A 19,135-nucleotide genomic window follows, 5' to 3' on the forward strand; every position below is an offset into this window, starting at 1 on the left:
TGTGGGCGAGAGAGAGAGACAGATAAAGGGAGAGGGGGAAGAGAGAGAGAGAAAAAGGCTGCCGTCACTGGAGGTGGCTGCTCCCACTACTGCTGTCACTGAATAGATGTGAGTTCACTCCGGGTGCTGTGTTTGTGTGTGTGTGTGTGTGTGTGTGTGTGTCGGGGGGTAGGGGGGTGGAGGTGGGAGGAGTCTCTGTGCTGTTATTTGTAAAGGCTTTTGATGGATGATTGCTGTGTGTGTGTGTGTGTGTGTGTGAGAGAGAGAGAGATAGAGCGAGTGAGGGTGTCCCCCCCTTTTCTTTTTCTTTTTTTTTTTCTAGTGGCTTACTGTTCAGTGCACAATGACTCAATGAAAAGTGGAGGGGAGAGGCAAACACTGTACAGGCTGCATGAGAGAGAGAGAGAGAGAGAGAGAGAGAGAGAGAGCGAGCGAGCAGTGAACACAGCAGAGTAGAAGAAGAGAAGCCAATAGGGAGCTCTGAAGCCGGGGACGAGGAGAAGAAGAAGAGGAGGAGGTGGATATACTTGTCCTTTATTTTCTCTGGCTGTCCCTCTCTCTCTCTCTCTGAAAGGCCACTCCAGGATCAAGTGGCAGCTGTTGAGTCCGAGCTGAACTTCACCTGGCTGTGCTGTGCTCTTCAGGCAGTGCACTTTCAGCCTCCTCGTCCACTTTTGGAGGAGGTTGCAGTGGTCACCCCAGGGCAGAAGAAGGGGTCTGCAGTGAGCTGCAGGAGAGCAGGATGCCTGCTGGGAGAAGCGTGGATGGAGCCGGGTCAGGCGGCCGCAGGACGGCGGCGGGCCGGGTTTTCCGGTCCGGGCTGCGGACGATGGTCGCGTGGGGCGTCCTGGTGCTGGTGGCGGGACTGGGAGGTGTGGAGGCGTGCCCCGCACCCTGCAGCTGCCTGGGCAACACGGTGGACTGCCACGGCCTCGGGATCCACGCCGTACCCAAAAACATCCCCAGAGGGACCGAGAGACTGTGAGTAGTCGTACGCCGACCACGTGTGTGTTCATGCCTTTCTATACTTCTGAGGGCTGATGGGGGGATCCTTCACTGCTGCTCCTCACTTCAAGGAGCAAACAGCAGCTTTACGATTGGTTTAGAGATTAGAGTATGAAGGTCCTCACAAGTATAATCAAACATGCGCATGTCTGAGCCTTTCACACATACGTCTTCATGAACGAAGAGAAACTTTGTGTGTGTGTGAGTGAAGATCAGTGATGGTTTTCAGTGCGGCTCATCCTGCATCAGTGGTTGTGGTTTGTTGCAGTGTCTCCTCTGTCGAGCTCCCTGTGTTTAACTTCATACCACACACACACACACACACACACTCTTCGACTCTCCACTTGACTCCCAGGAATCAGTGCTGGTCTGCGACATCATTGCTCTTTTCTGCTGCAAACACACTTTAATTGTTTAACTTCTCAATGTGTGAAATCTCCTTTTATTTGTGCGTGTCGTTCCTCTTAAGCCACTTCTCTTCCTCTAAAAGAATTCTGTTTCGAAAGTAAAATTGTGCTCTGATTTACGTCACAACACAACTTGTTTCTTGCTGCGCCGGCCGTTTGAAGGAGCGAGCCGTCGCTGACAGGATTCCGATGGTTGATTTGGCTTAAGACATGGCATCACTTAAGGATCCCAGCATTAAGCTAACTACCACGCTGTACTGTCAGGCACTGCAGAGCCGGTTTTCACGCCTCATCGAGGTCTGACACGTCGCTGTCGTTCAAAGTCACGCGCCGCCCTGCTAATCTCATTTTGATGAAACGTCCAGGAGTCGTGCATGTTGCCACTGACGGTCTCACTGAGACCAGCTGCTGGATCACATTAGCACATGTGCCTGCTGATATTTCCAGCCTACTTTGTCTATTTGTGGCTCACTTGGTGGTTTCCAAGAGTGCAGTGAGGGAAACGGCGTGAAACGAAAAGAAAAGGCGATGATGTTCCCTCAGGAAGTCACGATGTTGCTGAGCTGCCGTCTGGCCTGCTGAAGCCACAGTTGGTGTCTTCACTGGTCTCTCCGCCTGTTCTGCACATCTTTTCTCCCTGTTTGAAACATTTACAGGAAAAGATGTTCGTCAGCGACGCTCAGTATGTGTAGGCCGCTTACGGTGACTTTAAACTTCGGTCTCGTGTTGCCGTCCCCCACGCTGACCTCAAAAATACCAAAGCTGATGTGCGCAGACGAGCTGTAATGTAATGCTAACGTGAAAGTTGTCCAGGCTTTCCTGGTTTAGCGAAGTTAGCCTTCAGTTAGACGAACGGCACCAGCTGACTCTTTCACGGTGATGAGCTGAACTACAGAACACTCACTTGTATGTCGCACTCCACGACTGATTTTTAACCTTTCCGCTGGATTTCAGCGTGTGCGACCACAAGCAGGCGTCAGACAGCCTCGCGTCGTTTTTGAGGTGCATCTGAAATGTGGCTCCTGCCACTCAGTGCTGACAGTTTCGGTGTGAACTGTGGCGTCCGTTTGAACACGGGTGCTGATATGTGAACATGAACCTAATGGGTTTTATAGCAAGAAGCCCGGTCCAAGCAGCCGTCCCCAGGAGCAAACCTTTGCTGTTTGGTTCTGCTGGACTTTCGCTGCTATAAAACGTCGCTGTGGCCGACATAAATTTCCAAGTCTGTTTCCTGCCTTCATGCCAATCGTTTACAAAAACTAAGGAAGATGCACCCAATAAAATGAGCCCAGAAATGCAAGGCGTGTCACATCTCACACTGGAGGCCTCGCTTTAGATGAAAGAACATCGCAATGTGTGTATTAAAAAAGGCAACACACTCCAAATGTATGTCCTGTATGTCCTGCATGGGGCTGTCAGTGCAGCGTGAACATGTGTGTGTGTTTTTATTTCAGGTCTAGAGTGCCTGTGTGTGAATAATTGATGATTGTCAGGGGTGCCAGCACAGATACATTATCCTTCCTCCTGTGCGGCGAGCTGTAGCGTGGAGGATGTTTCCCCCTCTGAGGCCGATAGCTGTATGATCGGAGATGAGGGCTCGGGCCCCCTGGTCAAAGAGAAATGGCCTGGAAAAAACTGTGAGCATGCAGACCCGCTTGAGACGCTAGCTGCTCCTCTGCTGGAGGATTCCTCTCGCTGCACAAAGTGATAGTAACCGACAGAGTGGAGAAAGTGCAGAAAATACCAGATGAGTCTTATTGGCGTAAATGTGGCTACGGTTTCATTTGACAAAGTGGAGCAGCGTGTCTTCTGTTATCACACGTGTAATGAGCCGTTTGGTCCATTTTTATTGTGTCTGCATATCGTTAATCCTTTGCATGAGTTCTCAAATGTGTAAAAACAAAAAGACTTGAAGGCCTGATTTGTCGTTTTTCTGCTGTGCTCACTGCACACACACACACACTTTATTGCAGTCACTTTTAAAAATCTCTGTGAGTGTAAACTCATCAGGAGATCTGGGAAGTGTTCAGACATTTAACCTTTTTTTCACTTAAGACGGAAATGTCTCAATATGCAGTTTCCTGATTTGTGTGAACCGACCCTTTAAAACCAGAACACACCAGATAACGATTGGTGCGCGTAAACGTGTCCAGCGTGACCTTTTCACCTTTGTCTCCTCCTGCTGGTGCTCCAGTCCGCCGTCCTGCAGACTCAGACGGCCTCCGCCCTGCAGTGGAGAGCAGCAGCTCATTAAACAGCTATTTGTTAAAGGGCTTGTCGGTCAATTAGCATGTAAAGTGATCTGAGTGTGTGTCAGCTGGACAGCTAGCCACTGGGGGAGAGAGAGAGAGAGAGAGAGTGTGTGTATGTGTGTGTGTGTGTGTGTGTGTGTGTACAGTATTCCCCGGGAGACAAGCGGCAATAAGAGGGTCATTTATCAAGGTGACTGCACCAGTTAAACTAAACACCACCTCCTTGTCCCGTTGCCGTGGCGACACCGAAAAATGGATGCCCTTTGGGCCCTGATGAGCGAGGTTATTTGAAGCGAGAGGAAGAGGATGGTGTGTGAGACAGAGAGTATCTGTGATGGTGCTGGAGCAAAGACTGTTCCCGCTCACATGAAAGTTTATTTCCTTCCCTGAGAGGACAGGCTTCACAGTAAACCAGGGCTGTGCGGTTTGTCGTTCAGCACCGACTCCCATGATCCCACCGTCCTTCACCGTGTCATCAGACTCCCACTTTTGTTTGTCTTGTTTTGACTGAGAGACACGTAGCGGCCAAACACATGAAGAAATACGACATTTAAAGACTGCGGGCTTCTAAAAACACACTCAAGTTTGATCCCACAGATCCATTCAGTAAAGTTCAGTTCAGCTCCCAAACTGCTGCAGGTTTCCACCCTCACTGGCTGACCGCAAACGAACCCGACACGACACCTGGAAGAGGAAATCTTTAAACAAACCCAAACTCTGTCAGCGTGTGCTCGAACGAACAGGAGAGGTCTGCGTCGGAGTGTGGTGTGTGTGTGTGTGTGTGTGTGTGTGAGAGAGAGAGAGAGAGAGTTCCTGGATACTCAGACATAAACTACTGAACCACACAGCACACTCAGCTTTCTGTTTACTTCCTGCATGCATCGTTTTCTCATTGAGAAAAATATTCATCGAGCTGCGTGCGTGTGTGTGTGTGTGTGAGAGAGAGAGTGTGAGGATTAGCTTTAGCGCCTGACGCATCAGGCAGACAGGTGGATGCCAAACAGACTGACAGCACCGCGAGCTGATTTTTTCTCTGTTATGAGGACATTATGTTGACACGCGTTAACCGAAAACCTCCTTAAACCTTCAGTTACTGAACATGTTGGACTTTAAAGTGTGTGTGTGTGTTCCTCGTTCTCTTTTCAGGTCCAGAGTTTGAGCTGAAGTGTTTCACCCAGAGCCTCCTAACGCACAATGACAAGAAATGTAAATGCAGGCGACTTCAACTGGTTTCACTGGAAAAGCACCTGCGAGCAGTGTGGTTTACAGAAACGGCGTCCGGGTCGCTCGGGACAGTCCACAGACCTCCCTGTTTTCATCGGAAACTTGGAAGCTGTCCACAGCCAGATCTGTGGACTGTCCCGAGCGACCTGGACATCGTTTCAGGAGAGACTTGCTGTTGCTTGAGAAAAGACGTCCAAACCTGAGCAAAACGCTGTCCGTCTTCAGACTAAATGTGCCCCACGCGTGAGTGCGATCGTTTTCAGCATACGCCTTTTGTCAAGTGCCTAAATTATTTTCTTGCAGTGGCTGAATTATTGTCTGAGCTTCATTATCATTTCCAAGCTCTTCCCTCCCTATCTCGCTGTCTCACACACACACACACACACACACACACACACACACACGCACGTCGTTTCTCAGGTTCATTACCACCGAGAGCCACCTCAGCTTCTCTCCCTGTCTTATAATCATCTTACCATTTCGCTCGCAGCCTCTCAGTGGGAAAGATGCCACTAATGAAGTGTCATTAGACCTGATGTGTGTGTGTGTGTGTGTGTGAGGGGAGGGGAAGGCAGGAAGTGACAGTAAAACCCGAGGGTTTATTCAAAACTGCCGCTTACACTGGCAGCATGTACTGATTTGATTTGTAGGATTCGGTCTGCGGACACCAGCGAGAACCTCAGTGTGCCAACATTAGCCACATGACTGGATAAAATATCCAGTAAACCCTGGAGCAGTCTGCCTCGTGTAATGTGGCCCACAATTCAAAGGGCTGGAATGATCACAACAACCAGTCAGGTTTTTATGTGTCAATTCAGCACTGAATTCGCTCCGTTTCAACTGTTCACATTTCAAATATCGTTAGTTTTACGCAAATTGATGGCAAATTGGTGGAAATTTGTGGCGCAGTTGGCACAAACAAACATACCATCAGTCAGGAAGTCAGGAAGTTTCATGAAACCCAGTTTGACTGAAGGAAGAGCAACAAGGATAACGCTGGGTTTCCAAAGCTACAGGGATCGTCTTGACCTGACGTCGAGTCAGACTCGAGTTCCATTCGCAGTGAAGCAACGCGACAAAACTCTTCTCGTATCGTGAACTGTGTTTGTGAGTAGTACGCAGAAGGCGTTTCTGAATCCAGCCAGCGAGTGCTTTTGCATGTGCAGCGCAGGCTCCTGTTGGTAATGATATGTTTTAGTTTTCTTTTATCAATAAAAGCTGCTCAGGAACAGTATTTTTCTTTCCTGGTCAGGAAATGAGCTTGTTCAGAAGAGCGAGAGTATTTGCTGCCACTGTTTTGGTCCATTTAAAAAGTATCTGGGTGGGATGTTGGTCACGGTCAGATCTGGCTCCAAATGAAGCACTCCAAGGTCGGCTGGAAGGGTCTCGAGAAAGCTCTCGCTCAGTAACATCTTGTACTGATCGCTGTGTTCTCGTATGACCAAACAAAGAGAGAAACCACCCTGGGGTTTTGGTCTGAGTTGGTATTAAGAAGGACTTGTGGGAAGTATTTGGAGCGGTTGCCATGGTATTTGTAGATTTTTGTCTTTTGCTTTGTTTGACTTGGGGAGGATACTGCCATTTTAGTGCTGGTTTTCACTAAATATCCACACCAAGTTCCTGACTCTGATTAGGATGGAGGATCAGTCTGCCTCCATGAGAACTGCACTGTGGTTTGTCCAGACTCAGTGTAATCCACACCAGCTACAGAAACAGGGTGTTTAGATGTGATGCATCATAAAAACTGGCTTTTAGCTCACAAAGTCACTCAGCTCTTTGACTGGTGGGCTGCAGTACACCACGTCCAGCTGCAGGTTAGACCTGCAGACGTGGACCCGTCACTGCCTTCGAAAGTTTTCAGTTTAAATCTCTTCTCAGAATTTGGCCACCCTGGTCACAAAGTCCAGTGGTAGATTTGTTTGTTGTTGCTGTTGTTGTTGTTGCACTGAAGCATTAATACACTTTAGTTGATTCCCTTTGAACCGCTGAAGGCCCTCAGACCCTCAAGTTTTAATGTATGAGACGCCAAACCGTATTAGTTCAGACTAAGCTGAGTTAGTTGGTTAGCTTAGCAGGGTTAAGCTTGGTGGAAATGGTTGTTTTAATCCAGTGGTTCAAACTGCTGTTGACCAGGAATAATAAAAAAAACTGATGCTTATAACCACACAAGGTGGACTTAAACAAAACATTTTCACTGTTTACAGGGAGGCAGCTTGTCTTTTCAGCCACAGATGAGGTCAGAAAGCTGATCAGATGGAGGTGGAGGTTGGGTTGCTGTCTGATCAGATGGAGGTGGAGGTTGGATTGCTGTCTGATCAGATGGAGGTGGAGGTTGGGTTGCTGTCTGATCAGATGGAGGTGGAGGTTGGATTGCTGTCTGATCAGATGGAGGTGGAGGTTGGGTTGCTGTCTGATCAGATGGAGGTGGAGGTTGGGTTGCTGTCTGATCAGATGGAGGTGGAGGTTGGGTTGCTGTCTGATAAATCGGTGATGGAGCAGAACAGTGTTGGCTTTCTCTGCTGTGTGTTGTTGTTCTGTTTGCGGTTGTGTGAGAAGGAAAATGTTGTTTGTGCTCGAGTGTTTCTTGATGCTTCGCTGGTCCCAGCATCCTGCGCTGAGACTCTATTGATTAGTGCATTAAAATGATCCATTTGCATCGATTAGCTGCATGTATGTTCAGATACGGATGGACGCTGTTCATGGCCGATGTCTTGTGCTGATATTTGAGATCCTGTGCGAGCTTGGATATCGTTTAGATCTGACTGACCTATTGATTGATTGATTTTTTTATTTTAATAAACACTGAATCCAGGATACCAAACCACAGTATGGAGATACGGAAAAACAACAAAGCGGTGGAACGAGGCTCATTACTGGTCCCCTGCTGTGCCTGCACCGCGACTGGGCCGCTGATGGACCACTGAGCCCCTGACCGTCTTAAGCATCGATGGTCCACACTCGTCTCCACGCAGTTTGGTTTTGTGTCTTGACTGAACAGAAAACCCCAACACAAGCTAATTTTCTGTTTTTATATGGGCATGAAGCACAAGACAAACAGCTCAGAAGGTTGTCCTGCCGCATGCGTCACCAGCTTTGACAAACGTATCGGAGGACGTCACCCGACTCCGTCATGTACTTCCTGCTGGACCCCAGTGGTTTATGTGTTTGAGTGAGTAGATCAGAGAATATCTTAAGATTGGAAACTGACCGAGCGTTCATTGCTGTCTTCTGATCACCGCTTGTATGTCTTTTAGCATCACATTCTCTTCTGTGCTCACACCACGTATCTCATCACCCCCCTCCATCATCCCCCTCCTTCATCCCCCTCCATCACCCCCCTCCTGCTCTCCCTCCATCTCAGAGTTACCAGTGGAGAGCTGAGCCAAACAACTGCCTCACTGCCCACCGAGGCTCCGAGTGTGTGTGTGTGTGTGTGTGTGTGTGTGTGTGTGTGTGTGTGGGTGTGTGAGACGCGTTCTGCTTTAATGAGCTATTGTTGTGGCAGAGTCGCCACTCGAGGGGAGTCTGTCGCTCAGCTGACCCCTGACCCCGCCATGCTGCACAAAACTCAATTAACCACGCCTCATTGGTGCTGCGTTCATGTTCCTCTCTTCCCTCGTGTCTCTTTCTTTCTGCTTATGCAACAGAGAAAAAAATCTTGTTAGGTTTTTGTAGTTAGCAGCTGTTATTTCTTCCTAAACTTGGCGCGTTTCTGAGCATCCATACACGCTCTTACGGTGTGTGACAACATGGCGGCGTCGCTCGCTGTACGTCTCTCTCACCTGCCTGATGCTTGTTTTTCCTGTGTGGTCTAACTGTCGGGGTGATTTCACACACATCCAGGGAGTGATTCTGGACCCCCCGCCAGGACCCGTCTCCATCCATCCTTCCCTCCCTCCAGCCCAGCCAATCACCTGCCTCCCTGCTTTCCCTCCCTGTCTCTCAGGAAGACCCCGTCCTGCGTCGTCCTGACTCTGGTGCAGCAAGCAGTTTGTGTGCCATTCACAGAGAGTGTGGGCTTTTCTCGAGCCAAAGCCACACAAATTGACTTTCTGACAGATTTTTTCCTCCAAAGCTCACATTGACCTGATGTGCTGGCCTAGTTAACCTCGTACACCACAGACAGGAGGCCAAAGGTGTGACTGCATCACTGTCACTGCAGAGAAAAATGGAGAATATTGTAATCGTCTCCACCTGGCGAGAGCAGATTGTCAGGGTGCATCAGCAGCAGACTCTGAACAACAATGGCTGAAAGCTCTCACTAATAACTTATCAGTAGGTCCACAAATTGACGACGTCTCCACTTCCTCCCACCGTCCGTAAGTGAAGCCAAAATATGCCAGATTTGAACGCTGCCATCTTGTTCTGATGACGTCATTTGGAGCCAGAGTCTGTGAAGTAGCGTTCGGGAGGTGGAGCCGCGCTGCTGAGTTCCCGCCCATGCACCCACCTGAGCCAATCGGGAGCAGCACTCAGCTGTCAGTCGTGACGTACGCAACCCCTTTATATTGCATCAAATAACTAATTAGAACCAAACTTATGAGAGAAATGAAAAATATTTCAATCCAAAGCTCTTTAGTTGTACATACACGAGTATAAGATGAGATTTTAAAAAATAATTAGTTTAAGTTGATATAATTTGTAGAAAAACCCTGAAACTCCACTGGCAACACACTTTGCTGTCATGAACGTCTGTTTTTCTCTTTTTCTTCTTTGCCGGGTGTTTTCTCTGCATTCCCATCAGTTGGGTGTAGATCCGGTTCACACACCCAAACATCCACCCTCTCCGTCAGTCTCCTTTACAGGACAGGACAAGGTCACACTCTGCTCCACCCTTTACAGTAGTACAGCAACATGACACTGCACACACACACACACACACACACACAGGTACGAGCGCAGGGTTCAGTTTACCTCTGCTTCCACAAAGCCTCGTGGGAAGAGTGACATCATCCCCTCTTCTTTATTCGCGGCTGTCCATCAAAGTAGACAATGAGGTCACAGGGTCAAAGCCCTGCCGCTGCCTGCCTGTTGGATGGAGTGTCTGCATAAGTACGATATCACGTAACACACGCTGGAAGCAGTTTAGACCTAAAGTGTGTATACAGGCGGACTGGAAACTCTCTGAAGCCTCGTGCGTCTTGGAGCTAGTGCAGCCGGAGTGTAAACCTTCGCAGAGAGCGTTTGACAAGACGACTGGCGACACACGATACTCCTGTCACACAGAAGTTGTTCGCTCTTTGAAGGGGTCTCATGCTGTTTGTCTGAACAGACGTCTGGCTCCTCTGTTGTCTTGCAACTTTTAGCTGACGTTGGAGGATTCACTGTAAAAACAAAACAAAAAAAAGAAAACATGCTGACTGTCCTCAAAGCGAACTCCTAAAAGGCTCCCCGAAGGCTTTTGTGCGAACGGCCCGAAAGTGACTTCAAAGAGCAGCAACAGTGTGCTGTGCAGGGAGGATTTTACTGCAGGATGCCACAGAAAGTGTCCTCCAGGAACCTGACTTTAAGGAGAACCCTGACTGTAACGACAACATAACCTAATAATCGAACACTGACTCCCAGTGGGGCTCACCAATCAGGACAGAAGAACAGGAGCTGAACAGCTGGCTGAGTGGCTGCTAGAATCTCACTCTTACGGTTAAAACAACCATCCCACATGCTGACACCTCATACCTCGCCAGTAACACGTCCTCCTGAAGTCCAACACAGAGACCGGGTCAAACAGCAGCTGGGACGTCCCAGCTGAGGAAACAAATGTGATAAGTTTGCAGTTTGCTGCCACTGGATGTTCTTGCTGAGGCGTGTTTGGATGACTTGACGTGTGTCAGCAGCACTGAAACGTTTAGACCAAGCTAGACTTAAAACATGTGACTAAGTCTTGTCCGCCTTGTCTTGTTTACTTGTGGGGTGTCCGTTCAAAACGCGAACAGGCCGGGACACAGTTAGGGCTGAATGACAAATGAAGTTGGAAGCTTTTGAATCCATTTTTGTTTTGTGAAGTCCCTGTTGGAGCCCATGCACTTTGCAGTACAAAATGATGCAGATGTCAGGGCTTAAGAGGTGTACCTGAATGCACCATGAAGTCCCTGTCCGGTGTGTGTGTGTGTGTTCTCTAATCTGCTTTTGTTTGTTTTTCAGCGACCTGAATGGAAACAACCTGACAGTCATCAGCAAGACGGACTTCTCTGGTCTCAAACATCTCCGAGTCCTGTAAGTCACCTCCGTGTGTGTGTGTGTGTGTGTGTGTGTGTGTGTGTGTGTGTGCGTGCTCGGCCGAACCCTTGTTTTCAGTTCAGTTACACGCCGCACACACAACAGCTTGTGCGTCTTGGGCAGAGATTCTTTCCCACATTTCTTTGGTGGTTTTGTGGGAACCGTGGCTGCGGTGCCTTCAGGAGCCAGAGGGAACTGGGAAATGCTTTAGTCAGCAGTGTCACACGAGCCACGCTGAGCTGCTTGTTCGGTGTCGGTGTCAGTCAGATGTTCAACAGGGAAGGGTTTATCTGTGACCTTCTGACCTGGAAACACTGTGCCCTCTGGGAGAGGCTGCACTCATGCTGGTTTCCTGTGTTAACCTGAGGACCGGGACCTCGCTGAGCGTCAGTGATGGACACGAGCTGTGAAAGGGATGACATGCCTGAGACTAATGACGTCTCCGGAGGCCTGCTCAAAACAGATTAGCAGCCCGTCGGGAGCCCGAGGCTCGTGGCTGTCAGGAGGGGATTGAGTGTCGCACCGGTGGGTTACGGTGCGGTGGTCTGTGCAGTGTGTTTATCACACGAGTCACAGATAACCTGCACTGAGCCTTTGTTGTTTCAGACCGAGTAATGAGAGGGAGAAAGATGCTGCAGTTTGTCAAGAAAAACATTAACGCTGAACCCTGCTGGGTCGGGTTGCTTTCAGTTATAGTCAGACATGAAACATGAGTGACATGTCAGTAATCAGACAGTGTAATCTAATCTGAGTACTTCAAAATAAAACATGGAAAACACTGCAGCTTTGTTCATTTCATGTTCTTTTGTGCATTGCAGTCATCTGATGGAGAACCAGATCGGTAACGTCGAGAGAGGAGCTTTCGATGAACTGAAGGAGCTGGAGAGACTGTGAGAGCACACACGCACACACACACACACACACACACACACACACACACACACACATGTTACCACCAAGCTGATGTGTTGATCCGATGAGTTTTTCTTTTCGTCCTTCCAGTCGACTCAACAAGAACCGTCTCAGCCAACTTCCAGAGCTGCTGTTTCAGAAGAATGAAGTCCTGACTCGGCTGTGAGTCTCACTTCTTTACTCTCCTCCATTTTGAATCCCTGTGCTCCTTACCCTCCTCCCTCTGTCGTACCTCCTGCTGTACATTTTAAAGGAACAGTTCACCCAAATTCGACACTTCAGCCATTAACGTGCAAGACTGAACACATGAAACATACAAATGCGACGTGTTTGCAGTAAATTATTCTTGTCACCGTGAGGGGGGTGAGACCAACCGCCTCACCTCACCTCACCTCACCTCAATATCACAAACAAAATTAATTTAAGTTTCTAATTGTGTCTTGTCAGCAGTCGAAACCCAGAAACTTTTCTTTTGCTGTCATAAATGCACATCCTCACCGTCCCATAATACATGTCCACAGGCTGTTAGGAGACATGTGGCTGTTTTAAATTACTGATATTTGTCTGGAAACCATCACATATGGAGCAGAAGGGACATTTTCTGCCGTGTGCTTGACAGTTTTCGGATCAAAATTGACCCATTTTTCTCACCTAGAAAACACAGCACAGGCCTCCCGTCGGACAGCAGAGGAACACAACTCACAGCCGAGCTTTCATTTGCCTCACACAAAGAGCTTTTTCCCCTGTTTGATAACTGAAAGCTTGGACGCACACGGTTGCTATGTGGCTAAATGTGTCACACACACACACTCTGTTGTGAAGCCTTTGTTATCGATGTGTGTGTGTGTATGTGTGTGTGTGTGTGTGTGTGTGTGTGTGTCGGATGGAGAAGGTATCTGCTCCTGCCTGGAGACGCCTGGAGACACAAACACTGCTGGAGAGGAAACACAACACAGAGCTTCAATTAGCTTTTCTCAGTGATTGATCCATTTATGACAGCCTGTGTGTGGGTGTGTGTGTGGGTGTGTGTGTGTGTGTGAAATCGATTCAGCGGTTGACACAGAAAACGTGCAGATACAAAGAGAAACTCGTACTTTTCCTGTGAGCACAGAGGGAGGAAAGTGGACAGCAGCCATGAAAAATACAACTAATTACAGAAGGAGGGTGTGGATGAACAGGTGGACGTGTGTGTGTGTGTGTGTGTGTGTGAGGCAGAGGGATAAAGAGGAAGTATGACAGTGATAAAAGGTAAAAGAGAGAGAGAGAGAGTGTGTGTGTGTGTGTGTGTGTGTCCTGATTATTTGCTGTTTGCCTTTTTGGCAATTTCACACTCTGGCTCCCATCAGGGAACGCCGAGATGGACTTGGCATGTTCGATCAATCGGCACACACGCACACACACACACACACACACACACACACACACACACACACACACACAAGGCGACACACAAAGTGCAAAGCCATTAGCACTTCCTCCAGCAGAAGTGGTTTCTTTTCCTCCTGCTGTGTTGATGGACTCTATAAAGGCTGATGTCCCTCGGAAACACACATGCACACACACACATATATTCAGCGCTGGTGGTTTGGTGTTGTTGAGATATTTTATATCTATATATGCATGTACAGAGATCTGGATCTGTGGTTAGAGGGGGCGGGGTAAACCTGAAGTGGGTGGGGCCAGCTGGATGTTGTTCATACTCACTTACTTGCGTCCTTCTTTTTGTCAGTTTTAGGTGTGAGTGTGAGAGTGTGTGGTTGTTTGTCTTTGTGTGTTGGCCCTGCGATTGACTGGCGACCAGTCCAGGGTGAACCCCGCCTCTCGCCCGTAGTCAGCTGGGATAGGCTCCAGCTCCCCCGCGACCCTGACGGATAAGCGGTATAGAAAATGGATGGATGGATGGATGTGACATCCAGGCCTCACAGACCTCACAGACCTCAGCGCAAATAAACTCAAGCCTTAATGGACCCTTGAGGAAACGGGACCCGACTGGACTCCAGGAACACACTCAGCTCTACTCCAGTTTATTTATAGTCCATCAGGAGCTCTTGCATGTGATCCAGCTCTGAACCAGTTGGCAAAAGCTCTGATTAAAACAAATTGACTCCTAAGTGGGGCATTCAACACTTTGATCCCCCGTTCAGTTCCCATTCAGCCTTGCAGCAGTCTGTTTGAATAAGTTTTATGGAGGTGATCGAGTTTAGTATAGACACAAAGATGCACAGTTTGATTATTGGATCATAAAAATATGCTACCTTGGCTCTGATGCAGCTTTCTGTAGCCAAAGGAAGGCGACGGGTCATTTCCTCCTGCTGCTGAAGCCAAAAGCAAAACCCGCATGTGAGTGCTCATTACTTAAAAGAGAAACTTCTTTCGTGTACTTTGAAGAAAACATGTACTCACTGAAATGAAAACATTACAAACTGTGATGAAGGTACTGAGCCCAGCCTGGACCTCACACTTCATCACTCCATTACGCTCCATTATGAGCAGCTTTAAGTCCTTTGTGTGAAGTGAAGACCTGACTGGTGTGTGACTGAACACCTGAGCAGAGTTTAACTCGAAACAGCCTGAAATTATTTAGTCTAGTAAATACAGTACAGTCATCCAATTACTGCAGTACAGGTACAATATTTGCCTCCAAATATTGTACCTGTACTGCAGTAATTGGATGACTGTAGTACAGGTACAATATTTGCCTCCAAAATGTAACACAGAGGAGGTACAAGGTAGCAGAAGTACAAGTACCTCAAAACTGGACTCAAGTACAGTACTTCAGTAATTGTACTTTGTTACATTCGTGTTAAACGTCATCCTCCGTTCTCTCAGTTGTTTTTCTGTCAGATTAATCGCCGTGTTGGCTGCTTTCTCCTCAGCCCAGACTCCCTTTTCTCGGTCCCCTCTTGGTTTTCTAGACTCTCCCTCTCTCTCCAGTCTTTTGTTGGCTCTGTGTGGCTGTGTGAAGGCTTCGCTCCACACCCAGCAACACCCCTTTGTGTGATTTGATGATACCCAGAGGCCGCCTGTGCTGTGTGTGTGTGTGTGTGTGTGTGTGTGTGTGTGCACGCACTACCAGGGTGCCCCCTCCCAGCACCTCCCTTTAGCCCAGGGGAACCTGAGAGTTATGGGAGAGCAGTTAGATGTCACCTTGACCTGGAGGTGAACCATGTGGTTAGCCAGGAGCTTCAGCAGGTGTGCTTTGGACCGCGGACTGATGGGATTCACGCCTTCAGAAAGCCAACCAGCTCGGGACTTTACAAACAAAGCTGTGATCTCAAAATGTATACAAGTCAACAGCGACGTAAAACTGTGCACAGCCCCGAGCAAACACGCCTGAATGTGGTCCTGTGTGAGGAGGTTTTGACCACCAGGGGCGCTGTGGAGCAGTGCAGCAGTGTCAAACATTTGCTGGTTCCAGCTTCGTAAATGTCAAGACTTGCCGCTTTTCTTTGTCACTTATGATGGCAAATGAAGAGTCGTTGGCTTTTGGACTGTTGGTTGGACAGCAACAAGACATTTGAAGACGTGACTTTGGGAAACTGAGATGAGAACTTGTCACATTTATTTTATACTGACCGATTAAGCTTGGAAATAACTGAAACATTTATCAATAATGCAAATAACTGTTATTTGCAGCCCTAATCCTTATGCTCAACATATCTTGTTTCTGGACAGAAGGTCAGACCCAGAGCACCTGGTCAGTTTTCAAAATAAAACATCCTGATCGTCACACATCGGAAAGGACAGCCAGAGAGCTACATCGTCCGTTTAGCTGTGACAGAAGCTCAAAGATCATGAAAAATGACCAACTCAGCAAAGTTTGAGCAAGTAAACTAAAATGCTCAGGCAAAATGCTTTGCTGTTGAAACACTTCTTGTGGGGTATGAAGGAGTGCGACACACACACACACACACACACACTGAGGTGAAGCTGAGCTGAAGCGAATAAGGTGTAACATTAAAGTGTCCTTTTGTGTGTCCTCGCTGTTGCGGTTTCTCTCGTTAGGCATGCAGGCAGAGCTGTTCTCATTAGCGCAGCCGATTGGCATCTGAGGACGGCTAATTAGCGGCGTGAGGCTGACAGAGATGGTGATGGCTGCTGCCGGGCGGCGGCTCTTTGGAGGCTAACCTGCATGTGACCTCGCCATTCAAACGACTGAGCGAGAGGAAGAAAACGCTGCAGTGTGACCGTTTCTCTACGTGTGTGTGTGTGCTAATTACACACATTTGCAGACATACAGCAATTGTGAATGCTGAGCTTTTGTGTGCGACTGGGTGACATAATTATTTACAGGTCTGCCTGCATATGCATTAATTAATTTTGTGTGTGACTGTGTGTTAATGTTGTGTTTGGGCAGTTCTTCTGTGTGTGTGCTGACTGCAGTGTGAGATAATTGGAGGTATGCAGAGTTTAACAGTGTTATGTGTGCACCTTCTGTTCATACCTGAAGACCTTTCACACGTTAAGTTTATTTTTAATTAATACTTACCTTAGACATTCGAAGCGCAGACTTTACTTTGAATGTTTTAATTAGTTGATTTAATGGAAAACTAGCATATTTTTCTTTAACAGGTGAAAGTCTGCGGTTATTTAAACCCATTTCAAAGCTGTTGGTGACCAATCTGTCATTTGTGATGTTGGATATATGCAATAAATACACTACATGGACAAAAGTATTGGGGCACCTGACCATCACACCAGCAGGGACTTTAATGACGTCTCATTGTAAACACACAGTCAGCTTTGCAGCTCTAACAGCTTCCACTCTTCTGTGAAGGCTTTCCACAACATGTTGGAGTGTTTCTGTGGGAATTTGTGCCCATTCATGCAGTAGAGCATTTGTGTATATAGCATAGCATAGCATAGCATAGCATTGTCCAAAATGTCTTGTTATGCTGAAGCATTAAGATTTCCCTCCAGTGGAAGTCGGGGGCTGTGCCCAAACACCTGAAAAACAGGCCCACACCACACCTGAATTCAGTAATAAAGAAAACCTTTGTCTATGTAGTGTGTGAACCCTGCAACACAACCTGCATGTTGCTGCAGTACATGTAAGATGCAGGCGCAGGAGAGGTAAAATGTTGATTAATCTCCAGTGTTGGGGCAGTTTTATTCCTCTGTTACACTGTATGTTCCTTCATTACTGTGAACACCTTTGCTATAGTTTACTCCATCCAACATGTGGTGCCCTGCAGCTTGAGGTACTCAGTCTGCTGAACATAGTCCTCAACAAATTTACTCTGTACTGCTGCTATGTTTGCCAAAACAGTGTCCAACTGCGTGTGTTCAGTCCATTAACAAATTCGTACATTTCTATATTTGCATTATCTACAGGGCTCAAATCCGCCATTACAGAACACACACGAGAATGACTTTCCCAGAAATGTAGTTTTCATAAAGCTGGAACTGCGGGGCGCCCCCTGCTGTTTGTGTAACAGCCTTTCAGTGCTTCACACCCTTTACAAAAACCTCCTCAGCTATTTGTCTTTGGCCTGGAGTGTGTGTGTGTGTGTGTGTGTGTCAGAGGTCAGGTCAGAAACCTCCTGCCGTGTTCGTCCAAAGTAGAGCCTCCATGGTGAGAGCAGAGGGAAAGGCATGATGGGAAAAAAACACACACGACTGTTCAAACAGCCAGTCACTAATCTCAGATTGGCACTAAGACAAATATTAGAGAGAGACAGTGGACGGTTGCACTCATCTCCCACATGTTTGTCCCCCATTGTTTGACTTTCATTCTCAGTCTGTCTCCTGCTGGGTTTTCCCCTCCTTTTCCTGCTCCTTTTTCCTTTTCTTTCTCCTGCTCCCCATCACCTTCCTCTTATCCACCAGTGGGGATTTCCTACTGAATTCTCTGCTGCCCTGCAGTTGGAGGGATGGGAGGACAGGTAGAAAAACATGCCGTGAAAGCCAATGTCACGATGTCAAGGCGAGAGATAAAAACTAGGGAAAGAGAAGGATTAGGCAGAGGTGAACAGAAAGGCCACGAGACAGAGAGTGGGAGAGGTAAGGAAAGTATTGAAGAAATGAGGGGGGAAATGAAAGGATGATGGATGTATAAAGAATGTCCTCTTTTCTCCTTTTAAAGAAGCAAACACACAGTAATCAGAGTTGTGGATAGTGAAGTAATGGTGTGTTACACGCTCCAAATAGCAACGATTGAGTTTAAAGACCTTGAACACAAGTCTGTTTTTGTTCTTCTTTAAAGGCAAAATATGCAGGATCTTCTGAAAAACATCATCACTCATCCAGCAGTCATCAGTCATCACTTACAACCCACTACGAGTGTGTGTGTCTCTCTCTGAGCCCTCTGCCTGCATTTTCTTACTTTGTTTGTATTTTTCCATGAGGAGAAAACACTGATGCTAGCCTTATTGAAGAGCTAACAGCCATTTTAGGCTGTTGCTAAAAGCTAACACTGATGCTAGCCTGTTGGAGAAGCTAACACTGATGCTAGTCTGTTGGAGGAGCTAACACTGATGTTAGCCTGTTGTAGAATTTATGCTAGCTTGTGGGGAGGCTAACCCTGTTGTTTAAATTCCTGTGTGTTTTTCAGACATGATGTGGAAGCGTCTTTACTGAACATAACAGCAATTTGCTTAAAGATTTTAAACTAAAACCCTTTCAACCTTTTTTCACCTTTTAAGTTGTCATACTTGCTGGTAATATAATATTTATTATATTTATAATATAATAATAAATATTAAAGGATAAAGTTTAATGTGAAAAACTGACATATGTATGAGATGCACAGCACAGTTTTACAGTTTTTCCTGTTTTGCAGAAAGCATGAATGAAACTGAAGTGAGAGAGATAAAGTCAAAAAAGGTCGAGAAGACGATTACGAGCTGGCTGAGTTTGGCCTGTTGCCATGGTTACAGCCAACATCAGGTCATGAACCTTCCCGGTTAAGCGACTGTGGCTCATGCATTGATACCCAATGTATTCATGTGTGCATCCACTAATAGGAACATGTGAGTTTGTCACGCAAATGCTTTGTGTGTGTGTGCGTGTGTGTGTGTGTGTGTGTGTGTTATAGCGCAAATGATGTGGCGTAATATCCTTGGATTGTGTTGAATTAAGGGGCAGCCATGTTTCCTCTCTGGATGTTGTGTAAGGCTA

General features: G+C 47.4%; 1 protein-coding gene across 3 annotated transcripts in view; it reads left to right on the forward strand.

The window, feature by feature from the left end:
* The first annotated feature begins 1 nt into the window (after position 1).
* Positions 2-19,135, forward strand: part of slit1b (slit homolog 1b (Drosophila)) — a 50,828-nt gene continuing 31,694 nt past the window's right edge. For 2 of the 3 annotated variants that reach the window (XM_046374219.1, XM_046374229.1), the window contains exons 1-4: positions 2-981; positions 11,030-11,101; positions 11,923-11,994; positions 12,107-12,178. In XM_046374219.1, coding sequence (XP_046230175.1) covers positions 743-981; positions 11,030-11,101; positions 11,923-11,994; positions 12,107-12,178 — 455 coding nt within the window. In that variant the 5' untranslated portion in view covers positions 2-742. Of the gene's footprint in view, positions 982-11,029; positions 11,102-11,922; positions 11,995-12,106; positions 12,179-17,645; positions 18,020-19,135 lie in introns of those variants that run through there. The other variant, XM_046374237.1, reaches the window with a different exon arrangement.

The sequence above is a fragment of the Scatophagus argus genome, chromosome 2 (assembly GCF_020382885.2).
Source record: "Scatophagus argus isolate fScaArg1 chromosome 2, fScaArg1.pri, whole genome shotgun sequence".
Taxonomy (NCBI): domain Eukaryota; kingdom Metazoa; phylum Chordata; class Actinopteri; family Scatophagidae; genus Scatophagus; species Scatophagus argus.